The sequence below is a fragment of the Oncorhynchus kisutch genome, linkage group LG11 (genome assembly GCF_002021735.2).
Source record: "Oncorhynchus kisutch isolate 150728-3 linkage group LG11, Okis_V2, whole genome shotgun sequence".
NCBI lineage: Eukaryota > Metazoa > Chordata > Actinopteri > Salmoniformes > Salmonidae > Oncorhynchus > Oncorhynchus kisutch.
The window spans coordinates 76,276,913-76,287,640 of NC_034184.2; the positions used below are offsets into that span (position 1 = coordinate 76,276,913).

The 10,728-nt window shown below is 43.1% G+C and overlaps 1 protein-coding gene across 1 annotated transcript; it reads left to right on the forward strand.

The window, feature by feature from the left end:
- Positions 1-3,952: 3,952 nt before the first annotated feature.
- On the forward strand, positions 3,953-10,728 carry LOC109899212 (protein disulfide-isomerase A4). The gene is made up of 10 exons (XM_020494264.2): positions 3,953-4,260; positions 4,574-4,751; positions 4,962-5,167; positions 5,386-5,524; positions 7,708-7,913; positions 8,041-8,199; positions 8,388-8,539; positions 9,082-9,238; positions 9,447-9,680; positions 9,918-10,728. Exons 1-10 carry the CDS (start codon positions 4,182-4,184, stop codon positions 10,331-10,333), a joined length of 1,926 nt encoding a protein of 641 aa, XP_020349853.1. The 5' UTR covers positions 3,953-4,181; the 3' UTR covers positions 10,334-10,728.

Genomic DNA, 10,728 nt, shown 5'->3' on the forward strand with positions numbered 1-10,728 from the left:
TTTGAACCACTACATAATGTCTGGTCAGAACAAGGATGAGGCGGAAAGGAAAGGAGAGAATGAAAACGTAGGCTATGGCGCTGCTATAATATGAATGACATGGCTGTATAAGATTGCACAGGTAAGTATATAACAGCAAGGCCTATACACTACAGCAGGCATAAGGCCAAGTCACATGGCAATAGACTAAACAGCCTTTTGGACTTCAACTCATGAAACACAGGCAAATGTGCTCAAATAAACATTACAGTAATGTTGAAATGTATACAGAATCTAATTACAATGAGCATGAGTGATATACAGTGGGGCAAAACAAGTATTTAGTCAGCCACCAATTGTGCAAGTTCTCCACCTTAAAAAGATGAGAGGCCTGTAATTTTCAGCATAGGTACACTTCAACTATGACATACGAAATGAAAAAAATAATCCAGAAAATCACATTGTAGGATTTTTAATGAATTTTTTTGCAAATGATGGTGGAAAATAAGTATTTGGTCAATAACAAAAGTTTCTCAATACTTTGTTATATACCCTTTGTTGGCAATGACAGAGGTCAAACATTTTCTGTAAGTCTTCACAAGGTTTTCACACACTGTTGCTGGTATTTTGTCCCATTCCTCCATGCAGATCTCCCCTAGAGCAGTGATGTTTTGGGGCTGTTGCTGGGCAACACGGACTTTCAACTCCCTCCAAAGATTTTCTATGGGGTTGAGATCTGGAGACTGGCTAGGCCACTCCAGGACCTTGAAATGCTCCTTACGAAGCCACTCCTTCGTTGCCCGGGCAGTGTGTTTGGGATCATTGTCATGCTGAAAGACCCAGCCACGTTTCATCTTCAATGCCCTTGCTGATGGAAGGAGGTGTTCACTCAAAATCTCACGATACATGGCCCCATTCATTCTTTCCTTTACACGGATCAGTCGTCCTGGTCCCTTTACAGAAAAACAGCCCCAAAGCATGATGTTTCCACCCCCATGCTTCACAGTAGGTATGGTGTTCTTTGGATGCAACTCAGCATTCTTTGTCCTCCAAACACAACAAGTTGAGTTTTTACCAAAACTTAGGAAAAATGCCAAGGGGGTGGAAATGTTGGTTTCATCTGACCATATGACATTCTCCCAATCTTCTTCTGGATCATCCAAATGCTCTCTAGCAAACTTCAGACGGGCCTGGACATGTACTGGCTTAAGCAGGGGGACACGTCTGGCACTGCAGGATTTCAGTCCCTGGCGGCGTAGTGTGTTACTGATGGTAGGCTTTGTTACTTTGGTCCCAGCTCTCTGCAGGTCATTCACTAGGTCCCCGCTGTGTGGTTCTGGGATTTTTGCTCACTGTTCTTGTGATCATTTTGACCCCACGGGGTGAGATCTTGCGTGGAGCCCCAGATCGAGGGAGATTATCAGTGGTCTTGTATGTCTTCCATTTCCTAATAATTGCTCCCACAGTTGATTTCTTCAAACCAAGCTGCTTACCTATTGCAGATTCAGTCTTCCCAGCCTGGTGCAGGTCTACAATTTTATTTCTGGTGTCCTTTGACAGCTCTTTGGTCTTGGCCATAGTGGAGTTTGGAGTGTGACTGTTTGAGGTTGTGGACTGGTCTCTTTTATACTGATAACAAGTTCAAACAGGTGCCATTAATACAGGTAACGAGTGGAGGACAGAGGAGCCTCTTAAAGAAGAAATTACAGGTCTGTGAGAGCCAGAAATCTTGCTTGTTTGTTAGGTGACCAAATGCTTATTTTCCACCATAATTTGCAAATAAATTCATTAAAAATCCTACAATGTGATTTTCTGGATTTTTTTTTTCTCTCATTTTGTCTGTCATAGTTGAAGTGTACCTATGATGAAAATTACAGGCCTCTCTCATATTTTTAAGTGGGAGAACTTTCACAATTGGTGGCTGACTAAATACTTTTTTGCCCCACTGTATCAATGATGTCGCTCTTGCTGCTGGTGATTCTCTGATCCACCTCTACGCAGATGATACCATTCTGTATACATCTGGCCCTTCTTTGGACACTGTGCTAACAAACCTCCAAACGAGCTTCAATGCCATACAACACTCATTCCGTGGCCTCCAACTGCTTTTAAATGCAAGTAAAACTAAGTGCATGCTCCTCAACCGATTGCTGCCCGCACCCTCCCGTCCGAATAGCATCACTACTCTGGACATTTCTGACTTAGAATATGTGGACAACTATAAATACCTAGGTGTCTGGTTAGACTGTAAACTCTCCTTCCAGACTCACATTAAGCATCTCCAATCCAAAATTAAATATTGAATCAGCTTCCTATTTCGCAACAAAGCCCCCTTCACTAATGCTGCCAAACATACCCTCGTAAAGCTGACTATCCTCCTGATCCTTGACTTCGGCGATATCACCAACAAAAAGGTAAATAATAGGCCTATAGCAAATGCAGCATATTGCATTCATTTTTCACATGTAAATAGCACTGTTCAGTAGTGCTCAAAGAAGGCCATTCCATGAGCACAGCATTTATTTTCACCTTGAATCAATGAGCCCAATCAGTCCTCCATGACAACAAAATAATAAACAAGGAGGGATGGCTAATTAGTCCTTAGTTTTGGGGTTATGCTCAGGTAAAACAATTTGGCTAATCTATACTGCCATATTTCCAAGTCCTATTCTTGAAGATCAAGAGGTATAACATATATAACATACATTGGAATGACTGGAATTCTGATAGTGTCACGCCCTGGCCATAGAGAGGCTTTTATTCTCTATTTTGGTTAGTCCAGGGTGTGAATAGGGTGGGCATTCTATGTTAATTTTCTATGTTCTGTATTTCTTTGTTGTTTGGTGGTGTGGTTCTCAATCAGAGGCAGCTGTCTATTGTTGTCTCTGATTGAGAACTATACTTAGGTAGCTTTTTCCCACTGGGTTTTTGTGGGTAGTTGCTTTCTGTTTTTGTGTCTGCACCAGACAGAACTGTTTTGGTTGTTCTCGCTGTTGTTTTGCTATTCAGTGTTTTGCTATTCAGTGTTTTGCTATTCAGTGTTTTGCTATTCAGTGTTTTGCTATTCAGTGTTTTGCTATTCAGTGTTTTGCTATTCAGTGTTTTGCTATTCAGTGTTTTGCTATTCAGTGTTCAACTAATAAAGGATAAACATGTACCACGCTGCACCTTGGTCCTCACCTTTCACCAACAGCCTTTACAGATAGACGTAAGGATATAATTGAATCCTATTATTATATGTAGTAGAAAGCGATGGGTTAGCATAAGCCTACATAACCAACCCATAACGTAAAATGTAACATCCATATATGGCCAGCTATGTAAACTTTAACATTGATTTATCCTGCAGTAGATGTCGTTCAATTTGTAACATGCATTTTTCTCTTCTTCTAATGCCGCTTAAGGGGAAAGTAATCTAAAAGTAACAATGTAATCAGATTTTATTTGGGTAATCCAAAACATTACATTACTGATTACAATTTTGGACAGGTAACTGTAACGGATTACATTCATAAAGTAACCTACCCAAGCCTACTATTCAAGAGGGACATTTTTTTAAGTTGTATGTTCAAATACTCCGCGTGGAGTGAATCAGGCTTAATTATGAGTATTCTGTAGGTTACTGTATATTTACACAAAAATGTCAACAAATGTTCCCTGGTTATAAAAGATGTTCAAACGGCTCAAATAAATGGTGTGCTGTGCAGGTTAAGGTGAGGGGGGAACCCTGGAAGAATGAAAACAGGGCTCGCTAATGTTTACACGACAGTTACATTGTTGAAATCTAGAGACAGACGTCCTTGACATCAAAAGTACGCGTTAAACTTTTGCTTGTTCTATGTTTACTGTTGAAAATACAGTAGACCATTCAGTCCAATGACATTACAACAACTGGTCGACTATCCAATGGCACACTCGAACGTCCTGGATCCAGGAATTAAGTGGCGGTACGCAATTGGAGGAAAGCCGATGATGACAGCCAATTAGAATGTGGCAAGTCAGTGTATTAGCCTGATTTCCGAAGTCTTTAGCTAGAATCCACAAGCCAAAGATCAGTTTGTAACCCCACTTCAGGATTCGAAACATATCTACAGAGATTTCTATTAATACACGATTTGGTGACTTTCATCAGCTAACGTTACTAGTTAAAAAGGAGAAGTCTCACTCGTTGCACGGGTAGCATTCCATTGGAAAAGCGGACAATGAGAAAGATAGCGCTGCTACTGATTGTGGGACTTGGCGTTGTCCACTTTGCCACTGTCATCCGATGTGAAGCTGATGGTAAGTAGCTAGCTGGCTACTTTGGGATGAATTAAGTTAGCCAGGAATGTTTACTAAGCTAGTTAGGTAGTTGGCGTCTCCTCTAATTATAACAGCTCTTATTAACTAGCTAGCTAGTTGGCTGGCTAGCTAGCTGCTAACTTGACTGCTGGTTAGTTAATTTTTTGTATGTTGTGCGAACATTGCGTGTATTATGTTATGTTGTGGCGTGGCTTTGTTATGTTACAATGCAATCCCAACTTTGTTGTCCAGTCAGACTGTCGTTGCTACACGTTATGTTTATTTCACTGTTTTGTTATCCATGGTGTTGCAGATGTAGCGGAAGAAGTCGTCGAGGAGGAGGAGGAGGGTGGTGATGATAATGATGAAGAGGATAAAGATGACGTAACAGAGGTGAAGGATGAGAACGGAGTGTTGGTCTTGAACGACGACAACTTCGACATGTTCATGGAAGGGAAGGACACCGTGCTGGTTGAGTTCTATGCACCATGGTAAGTTTGCATAAAGGGATAGTTAAGAAAGTCAATATTTGGCAGTCATTGGAGACGTGTCCATCCGCTTCGTCTATTGTGCAATTCCTGGTAGCCGACATGTAGTAGGAAAAACAGACTTTAATCTCAAAACACGGGATATTTGCACCATTTTTTGTTGTTAATATTCCATCAATTGACACATCCTAATCAGTTTTCTTCCCCTCCCAGGTGTGGCCACTGTAAGCAGTTTGCTTCAGAGTATGAGAAGATTGCCCTGACTCTGAAGGAGAATGACCCCCCTATCCCTGTGGCCAAGGTGGACGCCACCAAGTCCAGCTCCTTAGGGAGCAGGTTCGAGGTGTCTGGATATCCCACCTTCAAGATCATGAAGAAGGGGGAGCCTGTGGAGTATGATGGCGCCAGGAATGAGCAGGGTGAGATGTCTACTAAAGAAGACTGATCCAGTCAGTACCTGAGTCTATTTTTCAGCCTTTGACAACTCTACATTGTCAGCTTGTTTAGCTAAAGCAGGAACAGACTATTAAACATGCTACTATAATGTTGTAACTGTGGTTTGTCTTGTGGCTCGAGTGGCTTGTAACCCACTTTCAGTTTCACCACAGTAACATTAGTAACTGTGGTTGTGTTTAAGACATTGTGGCTCGAGTGATGGAAGTGGCCCAGCCGGACTGGAAGCCTCCTCCAGAGGCCACCCTGGTGCTGACCAAGGACAACTTTGACGAGGTGGTCAACAGCGCTGACATCATCCTGGTGGAGTTCTATGCCCCATGGTAGGTCAGTCCCCCACAATGTTTAGGATGCATCACAATAGTCTAGAGTCACATCCTCATCTCCTCTGCGTCACCTGCACTGAGTTATGAAATTCAATCTATAATGGCCTTTGTGTTTTCTATCTGGTGAAGGAGTGGAGGAGATGAAGTTGAAACAATTCTACTGTGAAGCTTCATGAATGTTATTCTTGCCTTCTGAAGCTTCATAGTGCTGTTATAACTTTCCCTCCCATATTTCACTATTCTAATAATGACATTTTTGCAGATATTTGGATAGTTGATACCCCCCCCCCCCCCCCCCCCCCTCCCCCCAAAAAAGTTGCTCTTGGGTCAAATGTCGGTACCACAACAGCTGACAGTGTGCGGTTGTTTTTTTGACTGCTATTCTCTGATAGATGTCGGCAACAGTGAAAGAAAAGTCTGATGTTCCCTATGATGGAACTGGTTTTGTTTCAAGAACTTTTCTGGTGAGTGTTTTGCATTGACCTGTGTCATGTCTTGTGGAATCTCCCGAAGGTGCTCGCCTGTTCTCACTAGGCTATTGAAAGGGGGGGACATGAAATACAGAAAGTAACCATTGTCAGGGCTGGCTGCTCTATGAAAATAAAATGCCCTTTCATGTAAAACGCAACACGAGTTATTCATGTACTTGAAAATAAAAGAATGACTTTGTACATCCTCAGAACTGTAGGCTAGTACTAGAGATGTACACGGTTCACCGTTAATCGGTTAGCTGCTGCATTTGGCTGGTCATGCTTATCGGTCTGTAGGTTCATTTGCATAATTTTGTGGAATTAAATTGGCACGTGTATTTTCGCTAGTCGGCATGAATTTTTTTATTACATGCGCACAGCCTACAAAGCCTAGTTAGAGACGAATAGCCTACCACCTGTCAGACAGCATACAGAGCCTAGTTAGAGGAGAGGAATAGCCTACAACCTGTCAGATAGTGAGTAGCTCCTTAAAAAGTCTGTAGTCTACTGGAGTGAAACCTGCTTTTGTAAGCCCAGTCATTACGCAACAAATAACAATTTGTATTTAGAATCGTGTTCACTTTGGTGGCCACTATTTAAAAAGAAGCTGATTTTATTTCTCTACTCGTAAGGCGCCTCCCATTCGGCTGCAGACTATAGCCTGCCTACCGTTGACTATCAACGCTTCACCCATCACTGCAATGTCAGCTTCAGGCAGGATAATTGTTTTAAACCTGAACGTTTGACTTTACTTTAAATAATGAGATGTCCTACCGTGCTTCAAATAAGACTTGCGAAAATCCATCCGTAGAAATGTGAAGACAATTTTATAAAGACCTCCTGATGCCATGAACCAGCATTTCTCTCCAGTTTTATTGGTTTTCATATCCACTTTCTTTCGTGGTCCAGAAGCCAAAGGCACAATTCTAATCATATTAGCAAACCATCATAGTTTTTGCTAACGGAGATTTTCATCTCTGTTACATATGGACCAGCTTGCCTTAGGTTCTCTGTTTTAGAACGGTGTGTTCTGCTAATTGTATTTGGGCAAATGTTTGAAAATGACTTATTAGCTGTTTCTTTACAGGAGTTGCACGTTCTATAATAGGCTTTATCCTTGTCACTGAGACGATAGGCTTGCTATTGTTGCATGTTTCCGTTAACCTCTTAATGAAAAATGTCTGGTCCTTGTATGTATGGAAAAGGCAAAGTGTGAGGTTTTCACTCTTGACAAAATCAGTCCAATGCTTTTCTATGGGCTTATTTTGGTCTTGAGCTTGTCACCTGCCTTCCCGCCTTGGGACGACTCCCATTGTTGGGGCAGAAACATAAGCATCTCATTATACAAATCTCTGGTAGTATTTTCTGTTGGTCACATCATTCCACCGTTTTGAAAAAAATGTAACCAGTTAATAAGGGTCAGTTAGTCGGCAGAAAGATCAACATAAATTTACATCCCTGGCTAGTACATTTACAGTGCACAACAAGTCTTTAAAAGTGAATACTAACGTCCGTTTGGGTATAATTTTTTTGATATTTAACCTTTTAACTAGGCAAGTCACTTAAGAACAAATTCTTATTTACAATGATGGCCTACCCGAGCCAAACCTGGACGACACTGGGCCAATTGTGCGCCGCCCTATGGGACGCCCAATAACGGCCGGATGTGGCACAGCCTATTTGAATAACCACGCCCGATCCCTACTCCAGGTGTGGCCACTGTAAGCAGCTGGCTCCAGAGTATGAGAAGGCAGCCAAGGCCCTGAGCCAGCGCTCTCCTCCCATCTCCCTGGCCAAGGTAGACGCCACCCAGGAGAATGACATCGCCAACCGCTTCGGAGTGTCTGGGTACCCCACCCTCAAGATCTTCAGGAAGGGGAAGGCCTTCGACTACAACGGACCCAGAGAGAAGATTGGTACGTTCACACTTCAGACTGTTTCAGTCACTACCCCATGACTAAATATATCTGCTAACGATTTTAGGACACGTCCCTTGTTAATGATATAGCCGACGGTACAAACTATTGTGTGTGCTCTCTGTAGGTATCGTTGACTATATGAGTGAGCAGGCGGGGCCACCCTCCAAGCAGGTGCAGACGGTGAAACAGGTGCAGGAGTTAATCAAAGATGGTGATGATGCTGTCATAGTGGGCGTGTTCTCCTCAGAGCAGGATATGACCTATGACCTCTACCTAGAGGCCTGTGAGTGCACAATCAATCAATTACATTGACTTTGAGAATGTATTTGTCAGTGTTCATGATACATAGAATATTTCATATGATGTGTAGTATACAGAGGATATATGTAATCCATACTCCTGTCCTCCCAGTGCGGCCTTCTAATTCTAATGGGGATAGTTGTTGTTTTCCCCTCTTTTCTCTCCTCCCAGGTAACATTCTTAGAGAGGACTTCAAGTTCCTCCACACCTTCAGTTCAGACGTGGCCAAGCTCCTCAAGGCCTCCCCAAGCCAGGTCGTCATGGTGCATCCTGAGAAGTTCAGGTCCAAATACGAGACAGACTCCTATACACTCACCATCAAAGTAAGTCTGCCAACTGGTGTGTGTTTACGTGCGTTACACTAGTCAGCTTTTTACACTCTCTGTGAAGGTAAGTCTTGTGATTGGGGGGGGGTCTATACAGTTACATATCACAATACTATTTTGGGAAATCTTAAATTGATACTTTGACTTCCAACTTCCAAATATCGATTTGTAAAAAAATGACATTATAAATGTTTTGCTAGGTAGAGTTAGCTAGCGCTAGACAGCTTTATCTGCGCCAAAACTCTTGCATTTTTCATCCTAAAGCTTGGGATCCATCATTTTTAATAGTGAGCCACCATGTTTAGCACATATTTCCATGACTGATCAAAACTCGTTTTCTCATGCTCTGTTGTCTCTCTGCAGCCGACATGGTGAGCAATATATATTCCCAGCCTGATTCACTGGATGGATGCCATTTATCCATATCACTGCAATATGCAAGGATATCTGAATCTAGCAGAATTCAATGAAGCATGCTTTCCTAACCCAAATAGAATTCTGCAATTATTCATGTATAATGTCCTGCCCCCCCCCCCCAGGACTCCACAGAGGTGTCGGAGGTGCAGGACTTCTTTAAGAAACACATCCTGCCACTGGTGGGTCACAGGAAACAAAGCAATGACGCTAAACGTTACACCAAGAGACCACTGGTTGTCGTTTACTACGGAGTGGACTTCAGCTTTGACTACAGGAAAGGTGTCCTCAACCCCTTATTTACGATATTATGTGAATATTGTGGGTCTTCACAAAATATTAAGCTGCGTAGCTTCCATAATACCTTGTTAGGCAGAAGGGCTAGAACAAAATACTGCACTTCCAGTAGATCTCCCCGATTTGGACAACCTTGGCTTAGTTCATTGGAGCCTTTAGCTCAGGTCTGATTACCCCCCTCTCTCTGTTCCAGCGACCCAGTTCTGGAGGAGCAAGGTTTTGGAGGTGGCCAAGGATTTCCCAGAATACACCTTTGCCATCGCTGACGAGGAGGACTACTCAGATGAGTTGAAGAGCTTGGGGCTCAGTGACAGCGGGGAGGAAGTCAACGTGGGTATCCTGGGAGATGGCGGCAAGAAGTTTGCCATGGAGCCTGATGAGTTTGACTCTGAGGTGCTGAGGGACTTCATCATGGCCTTCAAGAAGGGTGAGCTTGACAGCAATTGTCAACTGAAAGTATGTCAGAGGACTTTACACCACATGTTGTATTGAGTTACAGATTAACCCGAGTTGAGTGCCTTGTCTGCTGCCAGCCAAACATCAATATGTGACAGGTCTTCATGGTCCTATTGAGTTAACAGGGTTGACCCAGAATTGTCAAGATTGTGTAATAGACTATATATTAGTGTTCAGCATGTCTGATCTTGTCTGTCCCTTTCTACAGGCAAACTGAAGCCCATCGTCAAATCTCAGCCAGTGCCCAAGAACAACCAAGGCCCCGTGACGGTAGTGGTTGGGAAAACCTTTGACGACATCGTGATGGATACCAAGAAAGACGTTTTGATAGAGTTCTACGCCCCGTGGTGTGGCCACTGTAAGAAGCTGGAACCTGACTACACAGCCCTGGGGAAGAAATACAAGAGTGAGAAGAACCTGGTCATTGCCAAAATGGACGCCACTGCCAACGATGTGCCTCACGACAGCTACAAAACGGAGGGCTTCCCCACTATCTACTTTGCGCCTAGCAACAGCAAGCAGAGCCCAATCAAATTTGAGGGCGGAGACAGAACCATAGAAGGATTTAGTAAGTTCTTGGAACAGCACGCCACAAAGTTATCACAGAGCAAAGATGAACTTTGAGAATCGCTCTTGAGTACCTAAACTCGCAACTGTGCAGAGTCTGCAGTCCCAGATGCCCTGGGGGAGCTGAGGGCAGAGGCTGTCAAACTCAAATGAACCCCTCCTACACCCTAGCCACTTATGCATAGACCTTAGAGGGTTGGATCAGAGAGCAAGATGGAGCTACCACCGTATTGCTTAGATGTATTCAACCCTCTGATCTCTAGGGCCTAGTGTTTAGGACCTAGGGGAAGTGCCTGGTGGTTAGGGCCTAGGAGTTAGTGTCCCCAAAGAGGGCTATTAGTGAGTTGCTGTGATCCACAGATTCAGCTTTTGTTTTTTTCCATGTCCAAAAGCATGTAAGCACTGTGTTCCAGATTTCTAAGTCTTTCTAAATAAAATGTTGTGAAAACTGA